The following is a 25,094-nucleotide window of genomic DNA, read 5'->3' as shown; positions in this document are numbered from 1 at the left end:
TGGGAGCAGGCTATGAAGGGAAGCTGAATATCAGGCAGCCTGGGAGCCAGGGCTAGAGGGCCTAAGAGTAGGATACAGGCATACCCTGATGGTGCCAGAAGGCACCTGGACTTTGTTACCTTCACACCTCTTTTCTAGATTGCCAACTGGTTGGGTTGCTGAATGTTGGGCTTATCTTTTGCTGTTTGTTTGTTGAAACTGTTAAGCAAGTGTCCCTGGCACTATTTATTTCTGGCAGCCCTAGTGAAGGAATCCTGTTTTATGAGAAGTGTAGGTGGTTTTTTGGGGAATCCAACTGAAAGCTAGAACCTGAAGACCCCAGGGCTTGGAGTGCCTACAGCACTTGCTTTCCAGCTGATGGTACACCCATCACACTACCAGACAGCCAAGAGACTGATGTACCACAACACACATTGACACCCTGAAGTGGGGTTGGTGACAGTATTGTCAAACTGTGCAGAGTTCAAAGCAAAATGATCTGGGAAATGGAGGATATATAAGGGGATATATTTAATCTTTCTTCATAAATACTTTGGTTAAGTGATGATTGAGAAGGGGGTGCATAGCAATCTATAGATATTTAAATACTGTAAACACAAGATGAAGATAAATTATTTAGAGCAGCACAGGGTGTGTGTGAGGCATAATGGGAAGTAACTATAGGATGGGTAAATATAGGGTGAATATTGCCATATTGCCAACTTCCTGCCTTCAAAAATCATGAGATTGTAAAAAAAAATAATAATTTGGGGTTCTTTTTATTTGCTTTGTGGGGTTTGAGCCTTTCGGGGTTGTGTTTTTCAAGCTTTTCATTTTAACCCTGAGGGCTAGAAACTTAGTTCTTCTGTAAATGGAAGCTGAAAGTCTAAGATAATCAAACGATTCCAGGCGCTGTGGCTTCAAGAAAAATACTATTTATCATGAGATTCACGATCAAATCGCTAGAGCTGGCAACAAGGTAAAATCTGCTGCTAGCCAGATCTGTTAGGTTGTGGAACAGCTTCCTAGTAATTCAGTACATTTACATTAGACCCAATAATATACTAATACACGTGAACAGCTGATTTGGCAAAACTGGGTGACCAGATCCGCCTTTTCTCTCTCCTGTCGTGTCCATGCTGAATTGGAAGGGGCGGGGTGGGCGGTGCCCTGGTTCTTCCAGGCTGGGGCGGATAGTCTGAGCTCCGCCAGGCTTTCCCCCACCCTCCCTGCTTTATTTTCTGAAATGATCAGCTGTGTCCGTGGGTTGTGACAGGGTCAGGGGGAGTAATGCTGTCCTGCCCCTTGCTGTCACACGGGGAGGAGAGAGAGATACTGTGACACTGGCCCTGGGCTTGCATTTCTGGCTACCTTTCTAGGTGCTTCCCCACTCCGCCTTTCTCTTCTCCACTTCCCTCCTCCTGCCGTCTACCCCTCCCTTTCCCCCTCCCCCGGTCCCTCCCCCAGCCCCCGCTGGCGGTGCCCGCCCGGTGGTGGCTCGGGCGGCTCTTTCCAGCTGGAGCACTCTGGCTGCTGAGCCGCTGCTGCGGCTGCTCCGGAAAATGTCCGAGCGAGGCGGCTTCTACAAGCAGGAATTGAACAAGACGGTGTGGGAGGTTCCCCAGCGCTACCAGAACCTGACCCCGGTGGGCTCCGGAGCCTACGGCTCTGTGTGGTAGGTGCCAGCCGCGGGCGGAGGGCAGGAGGGGACCGGCCCCCAGGCAGAGGCACAGCTCCATGCTCCCCCTACCCGCCTCCCCGACCCGTCCGGCAAGAATTGCCCGGCTGCCAGCCTTCTGCCTGGGCGCAGACAATGCCCGGAAGCCGTTTGCATGGGGAGCTGCTAGGCCTGGGCTGGTATTGGCAAGCTCGCACTGGGGTGTGTTTGTGATACGCTCAGGATCGGGACGGGTGTGTAACAGGGGGTGGATCTCTCGGTGTGATCCGTGCGGGGTAGCCGCCGAGGCAAAGTAGCCATAGGCAGGGGCGCTGGAACGATTTTTATAGTGGGGGTGCTGAGAGCCATTGAATCAAACTCTAAACCTTATATGTGATGGAAACCACTTCAAGCCTTAGCCAGGGGGTGCAGCAGAACCCCCAGCACCCGTAGTTACAGCACCTATGGCCCATAGGATCTTTCTATGAATATATGCTGTAGATCCTAATACTCTAGGCTCTCTCTTACCCTACATATTATACACAGAGGATCTGTGTGTGTGATTTTTCTCTTCCCCGCCCCCCACTAGGGTTAGGAGGAGGGAGAGCTGGAGTTGAAACTCTCACAATAATGTTGAGCTCTGGAATTCCTCATGGGTTGCTAAGGGTAACCCAGGTCATTCCGGCTTCTGAAAAGAGGCTTCCCCCAGACTAGATTTAAGACCTTCCTCACTGCTGAGCAGCATGCATGAATTAAAGTTTGCTAGGATGACTCTTTTATTCACACTGCTATGGGGGGGGGGGAAATCTCGTGCATTCATTTTAGGGGGTGAAGGTGACTGGCACTGCCTTTCGAACAACTTACCATTGCTCTCTTTAAACAAAATTTTAGGTGGGTAAATCACCAGAGCGACTGTTCCCCCCCCCGCCCCCGCTCAGTAGCCTGCTCACTAGTTGATATAACACTGTTACATCACCTCAGACCTTCACCTAAAAATACTTCCAGGCTCATTTAAACCTGTTTCTAGGTGTAGGGAGACAATGAGGAGTTTGTTTACAGAGTCAATCCATCTATCAAGGAGGAAGCCTTCATTTTATGTGCACTTTGCAACACTACCAGGAATCTTGCAGAGTCATTGTCTCTGTGAATCAGAAATAAAACTGGCTAGAGTCAGGCAGAGAAGAGTAAGAGTATTAGTGCTGAGAGATTTTTGCATGGATAGCAAGGTTCTCCTTGTTAATGTTATGAGAAGCTTCATTGCATTCTGTCATGCCTGTTTTAGGGTTACGTGTGACCCATTGTCTTGCCTGCAACTCACTTGCTCCATATTTGTGTCTGAAATAATACCTCGTTTCTATGAGTTACGTGATTCCTGGCAAACAGGTTAATCAGAGTGCCAGCACAGGAATGGAGAACAAAGAAATAAGTAGAATGATATAGTGGTAAACATTATTTGAGGTGAGCTGTAGGATATATGGAGAAGCACATGGCATCAAATTCTGCTCTGACTTATACCCCATACAGCCTCATTTGGCCAAATTCAGTTCTTGGATACGCCGTGTAAATCAGTGAAGTTAGTAGAGTTACTCTGGATCAACACCAGTGTAAATGAGAACAGAATTTTGCCCACTGACTTCAGTCGAATTGTAAGTCAGGGCAGAATGAGACCCAAAGACTGTAGACTATTAATATTGTGCAGGGATCCATGATGTGTCCTTTCCATTAAACACTTCTGTTTTGAATAATTGCTCAGCTATCAGAATTCATTTACTTTGTGCTTCCAGTCCTGCAGGATCAAACCACTTTCCTATTTGATTCATATTTAAATATATTTGTAGAAACTTTGAATCATTTTCAGAATTGTTAACTCTTTAAAAAGTCACCATCAGTTTAAAAACCATACCTCTATCTGAATTATTTTACCTACTATTTACAATGAAACCCCTATCATGACTATAATCAAAGACACTAATGGGAAAAAAAAGTTCTCAATTTTGTTTCCAATTGATTTGTGTTGTGCATTTGACAAAACCTTCTGAATGGTCAGTTTCACTCTTTCCCTGTATTGTCAGTTTCCTAAGGATGTTTTTGTTTTGGGTCTTTCACACAACAGGGGAGAGAGAAACATTTTTAAAATAGGAAAATGTGATTTAACCCCCTGTCCCCCTCCCCCACAGTGATTTGCAGGGGATCTTACGGCAGGTGGTGTACCTGGAAGTTCTCTTAACTCATTTTCTAGAATTGACTAGATTTCAGGTTTTTCCTTTTTCTACAAAATCTGTGTGATCATTCATACATTTCCTTCCAACTAAGGGCACAATTCTGTGACTATCTCTGTTCCTAAGTTATTTAAACCATAGTTTAAACCATAGCTCTTAATTTGAGGATTCATGTTTTTTCTGTTAGTTTGAGAACTATGTTATGCTTGCAGTTGGAAAACAAGCCTCTTAGTTTTCTAATTGCACCTGATTGGTCTGTCCTTTTTCCTTAAGCTCAAATATTTCTAAGAAAAATCTGTAGTGTAATGCCAAAAACTTTTCAATCATAATAAAGGAAATCGAAACGTGGTGTTTCACATGCTGCACAGCTGGCTTGTTTTCAGCTGTGGTAGAATTTACAATTTCTTCTACTTCTCTCCTCCCCCGCCCCCGCTAAGGAAAGCATAGAAATTAGGAGAGAGAATGCAGGGAAGTGCATCTGAAATGAAAGTGGCGGTAAGGGCTTATTGCTAAAATATTCATTTTTGGACCAAAGTAGTAAGTTGTTACTTACATGAGTAGTCCAGTTGACCCGAGTGAGACTATAGATGTGAACAAAAGCCCATCATTGTGAGAAAAGGATTCATGGCCTGTAAAAAGAAAAGAAAAACATTGTACAATTATTTTAATATCCATTGATATTTTGAATGTTTTCCACAGTGGAATCAGTGATATGTTGATAACCAGCATATGTCTCACCCAGGAGAACGGGTCATCTCTTGACTAATGTATTCTGCCCCATATATGACTAATCCCAACCCTATGCAGCAAAGTACTTAAACCATGCTTAAGTCTTGTTGAAATCAACTGCATTTAAGCACATGCCTAAGTGCTTTGCTGAATCAAAGCCATAGTCTTGAAATCCAAACACTGGCTTTGAAATAGGATCAAAGTTTTTAATAGAAGCATATGTTTCTTAACAGTACTGGAACAAATCTTTATTCGTAGTAAGATGTTCCCCTCCTTTCTGATTCAGGGTAACTGTTTCCTGCAAATCTTCCCCTTTTAATGTAACTTGTTACTTGCATCTGAAGGACTTTTGGGTAAAAAAATGTTGTAATTGTTGCATTCAATATGTTGGGCTAAATCGTACTAGTGAAGATTCTATCACTCTCAGCCTTGGAGTGACTTTTTTTAAATTAATTTTTGTATGAATGCATCTACGTTTTTAAAGTAGAGTTAGAAACAAAGAGGGGAGAGATCAGGTGTTTTTGTGGTCCTATAGCTCAAAATGATTTTGGTATAAAACAAATGTTTTGCAGCCCCTTTCGCTAAGTATTTATTTAAATGCTGGCAAAGTGCTTTGATGTTGTACCAGATGCAAAATACAATCTCTGACCCACAGAGATTAGCCTCCTCACACTGAAGGTGCATCAGAGTGGGGCTCATTCCTGGAAACTTTACAAAGCATATAGCAGCCCTGCCTAGTACCCCATTGGAATTCAGAGCCCACAGGCACTGCACAAAGAACTTCTGTGGAGTCCTCACCTCAGGCACTGTGCCCCTACACTATATTTTCATCAATTAATTCTGCAGATGTAGGCTGCACAGTCTTCCTTAGCTGAGAACTTTGCATTTTAGCCTTCACCCATTGAAGTCAGTGGATGTTCTATCATCAACTTTGATAGGTGCAGGATCAGGTCCTTTAAGTTTAGCACAAAAACAAACAAATAAGATATGGTGTATGCAGGTCCCATAAACTTCAAAGGGTCATACCTTACTCAAATAAAAAACAAATTTCACTGTAATACTCCACGACATTTCTTCTCACTTAGGGCTATTTACATGATGCCAAATATCCACTTTCAAGGCCCAGACATTTATCATAGAGAGTTGGGTTTGTTTGCATTTCTAAAAAGTTGCACGGATTTTTATATAATGGAAAACTTGTTTTTGAATATATAAAAATAATAAAAAAAAAAAACCACTGAAATGTTTTACTTTTAAACTTACCCCCAAAATTTCTTTGTGCAGAGACTAAGCATAAACCTATCAGCCCAGAAAGTGAATATTTCAGGAAGCTGTAGGTGACAGATAACAAGAGATTAAAATAGAAACTATTATGCAACCTTTAACTATAATTACTCCTGACATAATAAAAATAAATTAGAGTAACTGTGACACCAATATCATGCATTTTAGCATCCTCAGTACAGATCCCTTTCTTGAAGAAATGCATACATATTAAACATCTAGGGTTAAATCCTAACTTTTCAGTGGCAAAACTTCCACTGACTTCAATGGGGCCAAGATTTCATCCCTACTCAGTGAGTTTTAAAACCATTTTCGATTTAAACTACACTTTTTCTATTAACTTTGTATCCTCCCCTCCCCAGTGTTCCAAAGGGCATTTTGTAAAATCTGCCTACTTGGATGGGAAAGAAGTATACTGAAGTGCATCTTGTTTCTATTCTAGGAAGAATAAAATAAAATTGGACTATGTCATGATTACAGGGCAAGCTTTGTTTTCAATCCTTTTTATCCCATTTGAGTGCACTTCTCAACTGACTGGCCTGGCTCCCCTCACCTTTCTCAAGGGTAGAACCCAATGGTCCAAACATTCTTGGGCTACATCTACACTGCATACCTCTTGTGGCAACATGTAGCTAGACACAACAGAAAAAAGCTGGCTGCATCTACACAGGCTGTATAGCTACACATGGCGGTGAAAGGTTCTCGCAAGGAGAAGCAGCAGGAAAAGGCTTGTTAGCAGGAGTTGCCAGAACCTTTCCTCACTGCCAGAGCTTTTCCCTGTGGCAGTGGGCCAATACACTGTTAAAAATAGCAGTGTGGATGGGGAGGCACTGCTTGGGTGAGTAGAGAGCCTGGCAGGGTACATACCCAGAGGATTCAGGCATGTCTTTATTCGAGGCACCAAAGCAGTGTCTTGTTATCTACACTGCTATTTATACTTGTGCTAGGGCTGTATGTAGCATATGTACTCTATATGCACCCCCTAGCACAGGGCTAAATAGCAGTGTAGCTGGTAAGATGCTGCTTAGGTGAGTAGGGTAAAAATCACACCTGAATCCCTAGGGTAAGTACACTACATGATTGTCTACATGCCCAAGCCATGCCTGCCCCATCTACACGGCTATATTTAGCAGAGTGATATCCCACTGCCGCCCCAGCTGCCAGAGCCTTCCCCGTCGCCTAGGGAAAGGCTCCAGCAGCGAGGAAAAGTTCTGGCAACTGGAGAGCAAAGGGGCATTCACTTCTTGAGTGCTTCCAAGTGGCTGGGTGTGGTACCACAGTCAGCTCTCACCCATGGCGCCTCATGCAGGCTGCCGGCCAATCTCTGGCCAAGTCACAAAGTCCCAATGAAACCCTTCTGGAGTACTAAAGAGTCCAATAAATAAACAGTCTATTTGCCCTCAATAGGATCTTCAGCACCAGCTCTGGCCCCTTTAAATTCAGCCCATTGTGCGGGCTCCCAAATAAGCCCTGTCTCCTTCTGGGGGCTTACACTACTTTACTTGTGTCTGGTATGGGAATCTGGGCCCACCCACTACTCTGGGTTCCAGCCCAGGGACCCTGTACACAGCAGCCACGTACTACTGACTTCAATCCTTTGCTGCTATTTTCCTGGGCCCCTTTTATCTCCAGCCCTATCTCAGGGCCAGCTTCTTTCTCTGCAATCCCAGCTAAGTAAGTTCAGCCATAAAGTCTGTCTGATTGTTAGGCTCCTTTGCCCAGCGAGCAGTCCCCTTCTTCACTCCTCTGTTCCCAGCCAGGAACTGACCTGCTAAGAGCAGGTAGCTCCTTCTATCTGGGCCAGTCAGGCCCAGATTGGCTGTTGCTAGCCCCTCTAAGCCTTGGAGAATCAGGTTTCTGTGGTTTCCAAAGTGGCTGCTCCAGAAAGGCCTCACTAGGCAGGCCTGGAGAATCCACCTTCGCTGCTGTTTCTCCCACATTGCTGCTGCCTAGCATGGGATGTAGTAGGACTGTGGGGCATCCTGTAGGGAGCCGCAAAAGCCAGGTACACCCCACCACTGGGAGGCAGCGGGAAAAGGTTCTGACAGCTCCAGAGACTTTCATTGCCGTGGGTAGCTGCACATGCAGTGTGGATACAGCTGGCTCTTTGCTGTGGCATGTACCCATGCACTGCACGCTGACACTAGTGGATGGAGTGCAGTGCAGACAGGCCTTTAGACTTGATGTCTGGGTTGCACCCCCACCCTGTTTCCCAACCTCGTTAACACAGCAGGCCCAATTGAGTTTGCCACCTGTAAAACTTTTCCTCCAGGAGCCTGTGACAGCTGCTGATTAAAGTGACTCAAAAACAGCTTCTTCACAATAAAGCATTATTTATTCACCCAAAGATACACAGCATGCAGAGCAAACGGTAAAAGTGACAAAGTCTATATGCATAATTCCCCATACCTATATCTTAATCTTTCCTTGCCAGCTTTTGTAAGCTCTCCTCTGCCCAGTTAACCCCATCTCTGTCTGGGAGAGGCACAGACTGCCTTCTGCAGCATGTTCTTTATGACTGTCTCCCCTAGTGGGTCTCTCTGTCAGCATGCTGACCACCCCTCTTCTCCCACCTCTCCCTTTTAGGTCAGCATGTTTAAAGTTTTAGCTTCTCCTTTGGCTCCTAGGTGCAGGCCTGGGAAAAGTACACCTTGCCAGACTAGCTGGAGCCAGGCAGCTATTCCCCAATCAATAGCTTTCCTGTTGTTTCCTCACAGACCCTTGATATTCTTTATGATAGCACCTTATTTTAGCCATTGTTTCATTTCCTGTTGGGTTCCTTCTTCCGGCCTCCTTTGATTTAACTCCACATATTTAGGCAGGATAATACCACACAGGTAAACTGAGGTGCATATATTTTGTTTTAAAAAATACACATAATTCATTCTCCACAGACTATAATAAAATATGCCCTTATTCAGAAAAGCACTTACGCACATGCTTAAGTCTGATTGACTGTAATGAAACGTAAGCATCTTCTTAAAGTTAAGCTTACATACTATCCTGAAAAGAGATCCTTTCCTGAATTTGGTCTTACTTTGTTTTGAGGCATTGAAAGGGAAGGTGAAGCAATAGGATTAAGGTTCCTAACTTCTAAAGTTTAAGATCCTGATCCTGTGATTCTGCTGGTTTTAAAATCAGCTTGGGGGTGCAGTGAACTGAATGACTGGGGCCTAAATTATAAAGTAATTGCTTACTAAACTCATTTCATAAATTGTCTTAGTGTTAAGAGCACCAAAACCGCTTCGGAGACCATTAAGTAGTGTTTGGGGAGGAGCGGGGGAGGTTGTTGGTATTTTTTAAAATTATACTAAATTGTTAGACTGTAAATCACCTTCGGCTAAAAACAGAATCACTCCTGAGCTACGATCTTATTTGAGGACTTTTAGCCCACAGCACCGTTTTATGGCAGTTTTAAACCACCACAAATATCTATTTCTAATGGAAATATTAATACAGCATTAATTACAATAACACTAAATGTATACTTTCAACTTTAAGTAAAACATCACCACTGTAATTTGTGTCATTTGTAAAAGTGCCTGCTTATTTGAATGCTAAAAGAATACAGAAACGATCATACTTCAGAGTAATACATACACTTTTTGTATATAGATATATTTGAGAGCCAAAGACTTGAAGGGTCTGCAAGGGTGAAGGCTCTGATTCTGAAATCAGATCTGCACCAGTGGGCCTTTGCAGAGGTAGTTTACTGAAGTGGGCTTTGTACAGTCTGAAAGGTGCACTCATTGGGATCCCTTTGCAGGATTTGGGTCTACATTCAGCCCTGGTGAGGATTAGCTCCATTGTCTTCATTGGAGGCGCACCGCTTACATGAAGGCTAAACTTGGACCTAAGTATGGTTCTGCTGATGTCTACGTTGGTTCTAATCAGGTCTGTGTTTTAAAGAGGATAATGATTCTCACTGAAGATGACTATGCAAAGCTTTGTAGTGAATTGCAAGATATGGATCTTATTTATAGGAGTTGTAGACTGATTTCAAAGCAAGGCTGGCAAAGGAAATACAAAAAACCTCTGTTTTTGGCTGCAAGGGGACACTTACTACTGAAGATTTGGGTTTTTTTCTAACACATTTTGTAGAGAAAATGGAAGGACTCCTGCCAGGAGACAGGCTTGACACTGACTTGTTCCCTTGAGTTTGCATTTCTGTTTCCTGGTAGAAATTGAGCGACAATCCTGATCTGATGAAAAATGAACTGAGCAGTCTTTGACAGCTCTGCCATTTTGGGTTTTTGATGCAATCTCTCCTGCTCTCATTCAGTGTCCCCCATTTCATGGTGAATCTTGACACTAGCACAGCAGGATTCTGATTGCTTGGGGACCTTGAATTATAGCTGCTGTTGTTTGTTGTTGTTGTTCATTTCTGTTACCACAGAGCCTGGGAGCCCCTAGTCATGAGCCAGGACCCCACCGTGCAAGACAATGTACAAAATCAGAACAAAAAGATGGTCCCTGCCTGAAAGAGCATGGAATCTAAATATGGGACAAGACAGCGGATGGATACGGACTTACAGGGTGCACAAGGAAACAATGAGACTATGTTGGTCAGCATGATGGGCGGTGGTCACAGCACACCCGCATCCTAACTGTTGTCATGTTTTTTGTAGGCATCATGACAAAGGAGAATTTCAAGGAGGGGTTTGAAGAAGGATAATGCATTAGTTATTCAGATGTTTACCGAGAGCTCCTCCCAAGCATGTGGGGCAGCATGGATCAGAAAGAATGTATCTTAGGCTTGGTCTACACTTACCCCCCAAGTCGAAGTAAGGTACGCAAATTCAGCTACGTGAATAACGTAGCTGAATTCGACATACCTTACTTCGAACTTACCGCGGTTCAGACGCGGTCCACACGCGGCAGGCAGGCTCCCCGTCGACTCCGCGGTACTCCTCTCGTTGAGCTGGAGTACCGCAGTCGACGGGGATCACTTCCTGGTTCGATTTATCGCGTCCAGACCAGACGCGATAAATCGAACTCGGAACTTCGATCCCCAGCCGCCGAACTAGCGCGGCAGTGTAGACCAGCCCTTAGAGAGGCAGACAGAATTAACAAGACATAGACATGGCCTGAGTTTGAGGATCTAGAGAACAGTCTGAGTCAAAGAAGATGCTCAGGTTATGGACCGGAGTGACTGGTAGGATGGTGGTGGTGTCCACAGTGATCAAGAAAGGAGGTAGCATGGAGGGCTGAAGTGGACAGGAAGAGATTAGAAGCTCTGTTTTTGCCTCGTTGAGCTTGAACTGATGGTTAGACAGCCACAAGGAGATGTTAGAGAGAGAGGCTGAGATTTTAGTTTACACAGAAGGAGACAGGTCTGGAGTAAAGAGGTAAAAGGACAGAGTCCTTTGGATCCCCAACAGAAAGTTGGAAAGGGGATGAGAAGGATCCTCTGAAGGACATGCTGGAATGATTAAAGAAGTAAGAGGTGAACCCGGAGAGGTCCAAAAAACAGAAGCCAAGGGAGGACAAGATTTCAAAAAGAAGAGTATGATCAACTGTTGCAAAGGTAGCTGACAGGATGAGGATGGAGTACTGGCACTGAGCTTAGGCTAGGAAGAAGTCAGTGGTGGCTGGTGAGACTAGTTTCAGTGGAAAGGAAGGGTTTGGAAGTCAGATTGGAGGCTGTCTAGGATGGAATTCAAGAAGAGGAACTCCAGACAGTGACTGCAAACAGCATATTTAAACAGCTTAGAAATTAAAGGGAGAAGGGACGTGGGGTGGTAGTTGGAGAGGCAAGTGGGTCAAGAGTAGGTTTGTTGGTTTTTTGTTTTTTTTTTTATGGGAGAAACTAAGACAACTTTTAAGATGAGAGAGGCTTGTATGTGAGGGGAAAGAGCCAGGGGAGAATGAGTGGTGAAGGAGAAGAATAAGAAAGAGGATGAGAGTGGGTGCAAGGGAGATCAGGAAATTGGATGGGATCTCTGGGGCAAGTGGAGCAGTCAGGAAAGGATGGCAGGTGAGAACTTCCGCATCTGCTCCATGGAAAAAGAGCAATTTGTAGTGGGGGGGAAAGGAAGGCAAGGTGTGTTGAGAGAAAGTCATATTGTATTTGTCAGTTTTCTCTTGGAAGAAATTGGTAAGACCCTGTGCAGAGAGAAAAGTGGAGGCGCATGAGAGATGGTTTGAGGACCCAGTCAAAGGTGGCAATTATGGTGGCTGGGATTGTGACTATCGGATTCAATTAAGCAGCTAGGAATATGGTAGAACAGAAAGAGGTGAGAACAAATTCATAGTGGAGGAAGTCAGCCTGGATGTAGCGTTTCCACCAGAGATGCCCTGCAGCACAAGAGCTGAAGCATAGGAAGCAGATATTGGGGGCAAGCCAGGGCTATGGGTTGGTAGGGCAAAGCTTGTGATGGGAAAGAAAAGCAAAAGAGTCAAAGATGGAGTGAAGAATTGAGAGCATCAACAACCATATCAATGGAAGAAAGGGAAAGAGAGGGCAGGCAAGAGAGAACAGATGAGAAGTCATCAATGCAGATGAATTGGAAGTCATGGAATGGTCAAGTGACAGTGTTGGGGGAGGGAAGGGGCACTGATGGGTGATGCTGAAAGAGACCAGGTGATGGCTGGAGAGGGGGAAAGATCAGAGAGAGAGCAGTGCTTGGTGAAGACCAAGTCCAGTGAATGTCCTTTTGGTGAGTGGCAACAGACTAAGTTCAACAGGGGCTGCAGGTCAAATGAAGAGGTGAGGGCAAGGAAACATGCAGCTAAGGGGTCGCATGGGTCATCTGCATGAAACTTCAAGTCACCAGGGATGAGTATAGAATCATAGAAGATTAGGGTTGGAAGAGACCTCAGGAGGTCATCTAGTCCAAACCCCCTGCTCAAAACAGGACCAACCCCAACTAAATCATCCCAGCCAGGGCTTTGTCAAGCCCGGCCTTAAAAACCTCCAAGGAAGAAGATTCCACCACCTCCCTAGGTAACCCATTCCAGTGCTTCACCACCTCCTAGTGAAATAGTTTTTCCTAATATCCAACCTAGATCTCCCCCACTGGTACTTGAGACAATTGCTCCTTATTCTGTCATCTGCCACCACTGAGAGCAGCCTAACTCATCCTCTTTGGAGCCCCCCTTCAGATAGTTGATGGCCACTATCAAATCCCCCCTCACTCTTTTCTCTTCTGCAGACTAAATAAGACCAGTTCCCTGAGCCTCTCCTCATAAGTCATGTGCTCCAGCCCCCTAATCATTTTCGTTGTCCTCCACTAGACTCTCTCCAATTTGTCCACATCCTTTCTGTAGTGGGGGCACAAAATTGGACACAATACTCCAGATGTGGCCTCACCAGTGCCAAATAGAGGGGAATAATCACTTCCCTCGATCTGATGGCAATGTTCCTACTAATGCAGCCCAATATGCTGTTAGCCTTCTTGGCAACAAGGGCACTGCTGACTCATATCCAGCTTCTCATCCACTGTAATCCCCAGGTCCTTTTCTGCAGAACTGCTGCTTAGCCAGTCGGTCCCCAGCCTGTAGCGGTGCATGGGATTCTTCCTTCCTAAGTTGTCCTTGTTGAACCTTATCAGATTTCTTTTGGCCCAATCCTCCAATTTGTCTAGGTCACTCTGGACCCTATCTCTACCCTCCAGCATATCTACCTCTCCCCCTAGCTTACTGTCATCCGCAAACTTGCAACCGCAATCCGTCCCATCATCCAGATCATTAATGAAGATGTTGAACAAAAGAAGACTGAGTGGTGGAAGACAGAGAAAGCCAAGAGTCAAAGAGAGGAAGGCTGATGGGGAGGAGTTGGTGGGCAGTAGGTGACAGCAACATTGAGAGGCAGAGAAGAGAAGAGTTGGATGCAGTGCTGGTCAAAAGAGGAGAAAGGATGGGACAGGGGAGAAGGGAGAGGTGAGAAGCAGCAGGAGAGGCAGAGGAGAAGTCCAACACCCCCAATCTGGGCTGATTCAGGGTGGGGAGTGGGAGAAGAAGAGGCCTCTATAAGATGAAGGACTCTAGGTCTCTGTGAGAGCCAGGAGCTGGAGGGAGCAAGATATGAAGAGGTTGGAGATGGCTGGGAATTTTTTTAGAGATGGAGTGGGTGTTCCAGAGAAGGGCAGAGGAGAAGGAGGAGGATGGGCGTGAGGTTACAAATGGGGACACGAGAAGGGCGGCAGTGGTGGCAGAGATGAGCGTAGGAGGTAAAGAGGGAGGGCCAGGGCTAGGGCAAATGTCACCAGAGGTAAGGAGGAGAAGGCAGAGGAGGGTGTGGATGTGGGATCTGGATTTGTGCTGGTAGGAAGAGCAGGGAGATTGGGATGAAGAGGAGCATGTAGAGGGGGAGAGTAACAAGGATGTGGAAATGGAGCCAGTGAGGGGAAGGAAGAGGGAGGAGGAGAAGGAGATGGATGGATGATATGATGTGCCAGGGGTGTGATGAGAGCCATGGGTGAGCAGCAGATGGACTATGATTACAAAGAGAAAAAAAGGAGAGTTTGAAAAATGCTGTGCGGGTATTTGGGGTGGGGGGATTGGGACAGAATTGGTTCCCTGCTGCTGATACTAGACAGCCTGAGTACTTTTCCCAGGGATGGGAAGGAGACAACCAAGTTGCACTGCTGCAAGGATCTGGGTGAGAGGGGAGGATCACTGAAACAGGGGTGGCTCCATAGTGGTTGTAGCCATAGGGCAGGGGAGTGGCCTCATGGAAGGGGTGGAATGGAAGGGCCAGGGCTGGGGGTCGAGCACCCATGGGAAAGAGGGGAAGTCGGCGCCTATGCTTCTAGCAGGACCCTCTGGAGGTCTGGTGAAAAAAGTAACTATAGAAATGATGCTCTGAAGAACTACAGCTTTCAGCAAAGAGAAATACCAAAAATGAGCACATTTTTCTGCAGAGTACAATTAATTCAGCCTGCTATTTGGAAACTGAGCAGCTTCCTTTGTGTTTCCAGCGTTGTAACTATTAATAAAGTCATTAGTTGTTTATCCAGTACCAAAACGAGCATGGCAATTTACAAATGGAGTAAAACAGGGTCCCTTGTCCCAAAGACCTTTAAGATCTAACGCCTGGCTGCATGTAGCTCTTTGCAAGATCAGGGGCTAAATTTAGGCACAATGACCAACATTTTCTAGACTCCTAAGTCTATATTTATGGCCTAAGTGTGGGATTTTCAAAAGTGACTTAGGAGCCCAAGTCCTGCCTCTGAAAATGTTGACCATTATGGAGAGAGCGAACAAGATATGGGAGGACTTAGGGAAAAGGAGGACGTTGGTAATGTAAATGAGATTGTTTGCTTGGGTTTATGCATGCATCTTGATGGCACTTTTTTTTTTTAAATAGTAAATTTTATGTGCAGCCTAGAAGTTGACAGTTTTAATTATAGTTTCATATTCCATAATCTATAGCTACCTGACAGTTTTCTTTTTTGATGGTGGAATAAAATGCAGTTTGATCTTCAATAGTATATTAGCTTTGCAACAGTGACAGATCTTTATTATTTAAACACTGGCAGTCTACTCAAAAGCTGTATAAGAGACAGATACCACATGGTCCCTGCACTAAGAGAGCTAATCATTCCAAGGCTCTAACCCTGCATACATTTACACACATGAGTAACTTTACATGTGTGATTAGTCCCAATGACTTCAGTCATAATGTCTATAACCGTTCCCCCAAAAAAGTCTTTAGTGTGTAAAGTTACTCATAAGCACAAGTATTTGCAGGATGGAGGTCTGAAAGACAAAGATTAGACTAAATCTCCCCGGTAGCCCAATGATTGAGTATAGTTAGTATACTGATTATTTTTATTTTATAAATTGTGTTGGTAATAGATTTATATTGACATTGATTAATGTTTGTAGTTAAGACCTAGGTTTCTTTGCTAGTAAACTAAGGCGACATGACTAAATAGAAAAATCATAGGAAGCAGATATGTGCAATTTTAGTATCTGTTTAATACAGTATATGCAATGTAAGTTAATATAATAGCTGTTTGCTGCTTTGGAATTCAGATGCTAGCTGTAAATTCATCTTAAATATTTGACACTGGTTGTGCTGGAATTAAAGCAAAGCACAAGTTCTTACATACCTTGTGAGCATTACATAAGGTATGTAGGAACAATATCCACGTGATACTGCATTGCAAAACCATAATATATCGCATCACCATTTGTAGGGTGAAGTAAGTGTTGTTTCCTGTAGCAATGAGATTAGTATGTTGTTTTGCTGAAGACCATTACTCATCCTCTCTCCTTTTGTCTCACTACCTTTCATATTTTTTATAGATTTATTCTTACGCATGTACCTGTACAGAATTGTGTGTTTCCTAGTAGACACAGAAGCACTCTGTGCTTTGTAGGGTAAATGTGGCTCTCTGAAAGTTGCATTCACTAACTTCCTTGAACTGCCATAAAATAATAAAGCATTTGTTTGGGGGGTGAGATGAAGGGAATATTTCAGTTCCCTGTGTTAGTTTATTTTGTTTGTTGGCACTACTTATCCAAAGCTGACAATGGGAAATGCTCGCTTCTTTACATTGGGACTGCAACATAGCTTCCTCCTGATTCTGCTATGCTGCCAACTGCTCTTATGGCACATTTCCTTGTGGTTGGATTGATGGCGTATGTGCTTTTTCTCAAGACTACACTCCATAATTCAGTAAACAGTGGCTGCTTTAAGAGCAGTCTCTTCTGGGTCCTTTCCAAGACACTGATGTTTGTAAACTTTGTGATATCTTCTCTATTTAGCAGTTTTGTTTTTATAAAAAATAAACAAATTGTCATTTTCACTCACCTTTATGGCATAACATGAATAAAATAATCAACAGTCATCACAACTGTACAAAAACCAGATTTTATGATTGGGAATGGTAAATATATATAAGTAAATGATATAAAATAAAATCATTAGTTTCTTTTGAACTGATTCAGAAGCACACTGAAAGAAACCAAGAATTCAAAATGATCATGTAATTACACCTCTACCCCGATATAACGCAGTCCCCGGGAGCCAAAATATCTTACCGTGTTATAGGTGAAACCACATTATATCGAACTTGCTTTGATCCACTGGAGTGTGCAGCCCCGCCCCTCCGGAGCACTGCTTTACCGCGTTGTATTCGAATTCATGTTATATCGGGTCGCGTTATATCAGGGTAGAGGTGTATTTTTTACTATGTCATGCAATTCATAAGCATAAACCATACTTTTTATTTATAAACAGCTGTATTGCCAATCCCAAGTATTCCAAAATCATGAGTCAGGATTCCAAAATCATGAAATTGGTTTGAAAACCATGAGATTGTTTTAAAATACTACATTTTGCATTCTTTTCATTTGACTTCTGGTTTCTGAGCGTTCAGCTACTCTTGCTTCATGTGTTCTTGCTTTTCTCTGCAACCATAAAGGCTGGAAAGTTACTTCTTTAGGAAATGAAAGGTCAGATTCTCAAATGATCTCATGATTTAAGCAGCTGGGGCTTTCAGAAAAGCACTAAATATCAGGAGAGTAAGCAACACTGAAACAGTCTCTCTAAATTAAGCAGTGATTTAAAATTACACTGAGCAGAAGGTTTTGAACAGTGCCAAAACAACACTATTGCTCAAGCTTGATATCTCTTGACCACTTCCAGGTAGCAAATAAATGCTTATAACCACTGAGAGTTCTGGGTTGACAGAGATCACATCTGAAAGGGACACTGCTAAGAGAGGTCCCAGAGTTAGCTTTTATAAAAATAACATCAATAACAATGTTTTCAATAAATTAATGCTTTTGAATTTCTGTGGGGAAAAAGCCCATTTAAAGAAATATTTCCCAGCAGTGTTTGCAGCCTGAACACCATGGCATACTGCTAACGTTTGAGAACCAGAAAGTGAAACTAAAAATATGCAGTAACAAAATTGAATAGTTTATTTTTATTGTCCAAGGTGAATTAAATTCAAACAGTGAAGAGCATAAATGGTGGAAAGGAAACTAGATTTCACAAATTTCAGTTTTAATATCCAACATGGATGATGGGGCTGGTGAGACAAAGTGAGAAAAACACTTCAAAAATATAATGGGCCAGGTCATCACTTGGTGCAGTCCACTGGCTGTAAAGGAGCTGTGCCAATTTAAACCAGCTGAGTATCATGGGAATTCATTTTATATGCACAGTTTCACTTTAAAAGTCACACAACTACGGTTGCTACTTGGTTTTTTCTCCCTCATTCTGTTCCAATCTGGTCTAAGCCCTGCTGTTTTAAGAACTGCTAAGGCTAAAAAGCAATGCTTTATACCATCTGAAAGCTCTGACTCATTCAAATGGTAGAAAGCAATCCATCTCTAAGTTGAGCATTTATCAAGGTACTGAATCCCACAATTGAACTGAAGCGGGGGAGAAGATGTTTATCAGAATGATGGGTCTTCCTAAGTCCTACAGAGTGCCCAGGTTCTGCAAGGCTTTCATGTGCCAATGAAAGTATGAGTGGAGGTTTATGCATTGGTACAAATAAGGTTAGCTACTTGCTAGGCAGTGGTCTGCAGTAGACGGTACTAAGCGTTAAGCCACCTGTCTATCCATTTCCTTCCTCACAAATGTGCCAAGCTTAAAAGACTAGAATGTAAGTGAAGAATAGGTATTCCTGAGGAGACATGGGGTGAAATATTGTCCCCATTGAAATCAATATATTTCATTCATTGACTTCAGTGAGGTCAGGATTTCACCATAGGATCTAGGTCTAGTCCTCATCATGCTAACGAGGCATTTGGCTACATATTTCTCTTACGACTTACTCCTGTCCACATCGTCCCCTTTTCCAGTCATGAAAAACATAGCCACTAAAATCACCTTCCTTGCCTGTATTTCTGATCACACCAGCCCATGTCTGAACCCCCCTACTTGCTCAAGCAACACATCAGATTGTCTCCTTATCACCACCATGTCTTGCATAAATCTGCCTCCTCCCTACTTGTCAGGCCAAGTCTCTTATCATATCACTCTGCCTGCTCCTTCTCACTGGAGATGCCAGCCTTTTCCTGCAACTGCCTGTGCTTTCTTCCCTTTACTCATGGAGTCTCTTTTCTGGAGTGATCTACAGAGCTACTACCCTCTCCAACTTTAAATCCCTTTTTAAGATCCAGTTCTGTGATGCTTACAAACTATCTGACTAAATAATCACTTATCTGTTTCATTCATCTCATGATTGACTCATTTCTTCGCTGATCCCTACAAAAAACTTGCTGATTAAGTCTACTTCCTCTTTCAGTGTAACTATAATTAAAAACAAATTCATTGCTCCATTCTGCTTTGCATTGGCCTTTGCTGAGTTTCTATGTAATCTAAGATAACCAGTTGTATAATCTTACTGATGTTGCCCTGGTTCTTCGTCCTCTACTTTCCCCCATTGTCTTGTTTGCCCCCTTTTTTGCGTCTAGTCAGAAAAGAGGTCCTGATCCTGCAATGGGCTTCAGATGAATAGACCTCTGCCCCACATGGAGCTCCATTCAGTTCAGTGAGGTGCCATGCAAATGTGGAGCTCCATCCACATGGAGTACAGGAACTGGGCATTAGTTTGTGAACTACTTATGGAAAAACTTATGTCTTTATGTAGGAGCTCTTAGCACAATTTTGGGAGCCATTAAAATTATAGTATGACTACTAACCATTGCCATCTCACTCTTACACATACTATTGTTGTTGAATTTTGAACTAGATTTGTTACTCAGTAAAAGGCTTCCTGTAAATTAATGTGTTAAAGATTATCTCTTTATGCTCATGCTGTTTCCAGCAACTGCAGATTGTGTTCTCAACACTTTCAGTAGGCAACTTCAGTTTTCATAGCTGAACTGAATTTATTTTAATGGGAAAGTAAAAATGCAGGGATGGTATTAAATAGGGGAGGTAGAGTTTGATTATTGATTAGCCGAACAAATAGTTTTCAAATGTCCTATGCATTGTCAGGAGATAAAGTGTAAATAAACCAATTTTTCCCTCATTCGCAACATAATGAGCAGTATTTGTTTGGGGCTTGCTATATGTTATATAGACTTGCTACTACTGTATTGAAAATTAAGTTCCTATTCCTTCAAATGGTTACATACATGCTTAACTCTATGTATCTGAGTACTCCCACTGAAGACTGTGGGTTGCTCAAATGTGTAAAATTGAGTGCATGCTTAAATGTTTGTGGGATTGGAGCCTTAATTGCATATATGTTCATTTATACTGGTGATTTGTTTGTTAGTAATGGTTCCTGAGGCAACTTTTATAGTCTGACAGTGGCTATTTCGAAATTTTAATCTGGTGTCAGTAGATTTATGAAGACGCATATACCATGCAAATGCTCGCTAGGCATAATTAATATTTGCTAGACAGTGTGGCATCATCCTATAATTACTAAAGGCTCCAGTCTGTTCACTAAGGGCTAGAGTTCAAATCCTTATATTCCCTAAGAGCGCCTTGAGTTTGGGCAGGAGTTGGAAAGCAAAATTAATGAAGCTAATTCTCTGGTTATTTTCCATGCCAGATGGGGACAGAGTAGTACCTAGGGATGAACAATATCATTAGGAGTTGGTAATTTGTCAGGAAGATTGCAAGAGAGCTCTCTTTGAATATTGGAGGTTGTCTCCAAATAGCTCTCCCAGAGATCACTTTCAGGTGATACAGCAGGTGGAAATAGAATCATAAACTCAAACTTTCTCATGTTGACTTTGGACTGTTACATCATGAGGCCTTGCCTAGCAATGCCAGGGTAGATCATGTTTTTTTAATTTTTTTAAATTTTCTCTTAGTTCAACTTATGATACCAAAACAAGACAGAAGGTGGCAGTAAAAAAGCTTTCAAGACCTTTTCAGTCACTTATTCATGCAAGAAGAACCTATCGAGAGCTTAGGTTGCTTAAGCACATGAAACATGAAAATGTAAGTGAAGAGTTTGTACTTTGCATTCTGTTTCTATAAATGAAAGTTTATAAACTGAAGTTTAATTTACTTTACTTACACTTATATTGGAAAAGTATATGTGATCCCTGTCTTTCCAAGAAACGGTTGCTGGTTCAGGGATTGATCCTAAATCCATTGACGCCAATGGGAAGACTTCCATTGCCATGAATGGGTATTAATAGACACTAACGAGGTGTCTTTTGTTGAAAATGTGTTGTTACCCTAGTAGAGAAGGGCAGAGTAAAGCATCAAACCCAAATAAAACTCAAATCTGCATTTGTCAGTTTGGGATTCTACTGAGAAATTAAGGCCAGATTCTGTTCTCATATACGCTCATAGAGCTCTCACTGAAGTTAATGGGAATATAACGTACTTATCTGAAGACTGAGTTTAGTCTTTGACCTGGGTGCAAGCTGCTAGGATTTTTGGCTCCGATTCAGCAAAGTACTTAGCATGTGCCTAACTTTAAACCCAGTCACATCAATTTCAATGGGACTACCAATTTACTTAAAGTTAGGCAGACACTTAAGAACCTTGCTGAATTGGGGAATTTCTGTTAATTTCCCAGACTTAAACTAAAATGAAAATGAATCCAGTCTCTGACAGGAAATTACTCAATACTCATAGTTGAGAAGTGGTGTTACTGTAGATTGAAAAGTATGCTGGAGGGAGGTTACAATTATTTCAGTAAATATGTTACAAGAAAACATGTAAAGCATTACTTAGCTTTAAGTACAATAGAAGCAAATCGAAATCATACACTACTTGTTCTATAATGGGAGATTAGGTCTCCTCCTTCTTGACTTTAGATTGTCTGAAGTCTTGTTCCATTTTTTCATAAAGTAATGTAATTTTGCTTTGCCCTGAGAGATAATTTTTCTTCTAGTGGCAAAAACAAAACAAAAAAACCAGTCCTCTCCATTCAGGTTCATTCAGTACTATGCTGGTTTTGTTAAATATTCAGGGTGAAATCATATTGTTCATATACATAGTTCCAGGGATTCTGAGGACAGCTAGCATAAATGATGTGTTATCTCATGAATTTCTGAAATAAAAAGGAGATCACCTTTTCTGTTTCAGGTTATAGGATTACTAGATGTTTTTACACCAGCAACTTCAATAGAAAATTTTAATGAAGTGTAAGTAAAATTTAACATCAGTGTGACTAATTGGTAAGCTATGAAGATAGATGCTTCAATGTTGCTGGAAAACAGATACACAGTTTTCTAGTCTAGCTACAGCCAAAATGAGCTTCGAGAGACTAATGTGCCTTTGGTCCCCTTTTCAAAAAAAGGGGAAGGGGATTCTGCCCGAAGGCCTTTGGGCATGGTACTTAATAGATTGCAGGGACTCTATTACTGTACCTGGCACGTGATTTGATCTAATGTATGTCTCACTAAATTTGTGGTCTGATCACCTTAACCTTGTTTTGGATGTGGAGTGTTTATTCTAGCCAGCATGAGTGACGTCAGCCATGTAAGGAATGCAGGAAAATAGTCTGCAGTGGGTGATGACATCTCTGGGCCTGATTCTCCTCTCATCTAGTATTATTTTACACTGGTGTAGCTTCATTAACTTTAGTGGAGTTACTACTCCAGTGTAAGTCAGGAGCAGGTGAGAGAACAATTAGGCCCTCAGTCTTTTAGGAGAAACACTGGGTGAAATTCTGACTTTATTGAAGTCAGTGGCAAAACTCCCATTAATGTCAACAGGGCCAGGATTACACTCTCAGAATCTAGAATCTAAGGCATAGCCAGTAAATTAATTGGTTAAAGTTGATAGAATGCTTTGAACACTTGAAGTGCCAATAAATAAAAAACTTGATTTTCAAATATTTGTTTTTAAAATGTAGTTGGTTATAGGTATTAGCCTGGATGTTTGGGGTCTGATCACATAACTCTTGCTCACTCCATTCATGGGATTACTCATGTGAATAAGGGTATGAGGTACCTGAGCTACATAGTTATTCAAGTGGACACATTTCAATGTTGAACAGAGTCAAAACAAAACAATTCGATCTTGGTTGACAAACCAAATGAAACGTTTGATTCAGGAATGTCAAAATGTTTTTGTTTCAGTCAAACAAACTGAACCAAACATTCTGATATTTCCAAATGGAAATTTTTCAGAATTTTCTATTCTGTGAATTTTGACTTTTCATTCCAATTTAGGATGAAAACTAATTTCAAAATATCAGAATTTCCCAAGGGACTCAAATTTTGTCCATCTCTACTCATTAACGGAATCTGTGTTGTAGCAGGAGCCTTACAAGCAAAACCAGGCCTTTATGGGAGATTTGCCTTTGACTTCAGTGGGAACAGATGGGAACCCAGATAGATTCAGTGTGGTCTTTCCTGGCCAACAGTTCTCTTGTTCTATGATCATTGTTTGTCTTGCTACAGTTGCAGTGAGAATACACTGACCACATACCTATGGCTATGAACTGCTATTGTTATATGATATTTTTTTCTTAAATTTCCCAACTTACTGAATTTGTACAAACTTGTCTGGCAAAAAGACATTAAATGTCTTATGGACTGTAAGGCAAGTGATTAAACTCCTAATTTGGGGGAAGGAGGTGATTTTTATCTCTCTATTGATGGATGGAGAAGGAATATACACGGGAGTGAGTAATTAATATTAAATTAAACAAATTAGATTTACCTGCTGCTTGTCAGAAATAAGTTATTTTATTTTTACAGGTATCTTGTGACAAATTTAATGGGTGCTGACTTGAATAACATTGTAAAGTGCCAGAAGCTAACAGATGACCATATACAGTTTCTCATCTACCAGTTACTTAGAGGTCTTAAGGTACATGCTGCATGATGGCATTTATTTTATACCGAGCAACCAAAATGTTGTAATAATGAATATTTCATTGGAAAGGCAATATTTGAATTCATTTTCAGAGCTGAATAGACTTACAAATACTCATGACATCTCTGGTGATTTATTTTTATAAACCATAGTAAATTTACAACTCCCCAGATTCCTTTCAGAACTAAAGACAAGACCCCAATCCTTCAAATACTTACACACAAGTTTGACTTCACACACGTGAGTAGCCCCATTCATTTCAGTGGGACTACTTGTGTGTAAAGTTAAGCATCTCTGTAAGCATTTGCAGGATTGGGGCCTATGACTCGTAAAATGCTGTAGTGGGATTACAAGATTATAGACTCGCAATAATTTCATATCTAATCAGCTCAATTTGTACATAAAATATATGTCTATTTTTCTAATTGTCAGTGCTGTAAACTCCCCCTTGGATAAGAAAGGCACATCAGGTTATTTCTTTCTTGGATATTGGCCTCAGTAATAAAGATCCTGCAGGCCTAATTATGCCCTCTTGTTGATATGCCAAGAAGGAAAAAACCCATCTTGACTTTCACATCCCAAGGCAAGTTCACAGGGCTGAAAATTATAAGAAACAAATGCATCTTTTTACTTGTAAACTGATCAAAGTTTGATAAGGAGACACTGAGAGACAATAAACATGAAACCCCAAGGTGCCGTTTATACAGTCATTTTTCAAAGTACAGTTGCTCTTCAAACTTTAGGTAAATTGTACCTGAAACATGGAACTGTTCTTTTTTTAAAAGTCCTTGCTCGGATTTCACCTTATCTTATCAGCATCCTAAGAGTGTTTTCCTCTTGTTTGTTGTGAAAAGCAAGGACTCTCATTAAAATGAGCACATGAATATCTGCTTGTAGCGAACCCACCATCCCTCTTCAATATAAATGCAGTTACACAGCCGTGTATTTTGTGTGTGAAGAGTCTAGCTTGTAGCTAGGGTATGCATCTATTGACTTGCATAGGAAGGCGGCATGTGGATGCAAATGATCAAAATGGAGGTCCAAACTGAAATGAAAGTCTTTTTATCAAATACTATATAGTCAATCAACTTTTGATAGAAGGGTGTGTATTACAGCTCTAAGGATATCAGTATAGTTTTCATAGTTAGTTTTCCTGAAGTGTTCATGTTTGAAAGAGAGAGAGAACACTTATATCTAGGAGCAAGTCAGTGACACTTGTGCTACCTGCCTGTTAGTATTTGTGATTGCTGCTCAGATAAGATTTAGATCAGGAAACATTCCTAACTCTTTATAAAACCACTAAACATAGGGGACAAAAAATATGAATAGAACAAGTAACTGTTACCTTTTTTCCACTTTTTTTCCTAATCTTGCTTTCTTATCTTCTTTTCTTTTCTTTATTCCACAGTATATTCACTCAGCTGGAATCATCCACCGGGTGAGTTCAGTTAGCTAGAGAATACGAATCAATGCAGTGTGCACTGCCCAATGTCAGGCTTGATATTGTTACAATACT

General features: G+C 42.0%; 1 protein-coding gene across 5 annotated transcripts in view; it reads left to right on the top strand.

The window, feature by feature from the left end:
- The first annotated feature begins 1,460 nt into the window (after positions 1 to 1,460).
- Positions 1,461 to 25,094, top strand: part of MAPK11 (mitogen-activated protein kinase 11) — a 55,522-nt gene continuing 31,888 nt past the window's right edge. For 2 of the 5 annotated variants that reach the window (XM_024201321.1, XM_024201307.1), the window contains exons 1-5: positions 1,461 to 1,654; positions 20,608 to 20,737; positions 21,839 to 21,897; positions 23,461 to 23,572; positions 24,987 to 25,016. In XM_024201321.1, coding sequence (XP_024057089.1) covers positions 1,542 to 1,654; positions 20,608 to 20,737; positions 21,839 to 21,897; positions 23,461 to 23,572; positions 24,987 to 25,016 — 444 coding nt within the window. In that variant the 5' untranslated portion in view covers positions 1,461 to 1,541. Of the gene's footprint in view, positions 1,655 to 10,311; positions 10,434 to 20,607; positions 20,738 to 21,838; positions 21,898 to 23,460; positions 23,573 to 24,986; positions 25,017 to 25,094 lie in introns of those variants that run through there. The other 3 variants (XR_003369659.1, XM_026648709.1, XM_026648710.1) reach the window with 2 other exon arrangements.

The sequence above is a fragment of the Terrapene carolina genome, unplaced genomic scaffold, assembly GCF_002925995.2.
Source record: "Terrapene carolina triunguis isolate 2854851 unplaced genomic scaffold, T_m_triunguis-2.0 Scaffold68, whole genome shotgun sequence".
NCBI lineage: Eukaryota > Metazoa > Chordata > Testudines > Emydidae > Terrapene > Terrapene triunguis.
The sequence above is the reverse complement of the archived record's forward strand: the minus strand, read 5'-3'. Positions and strand labels throughout refer to the sequence as shown.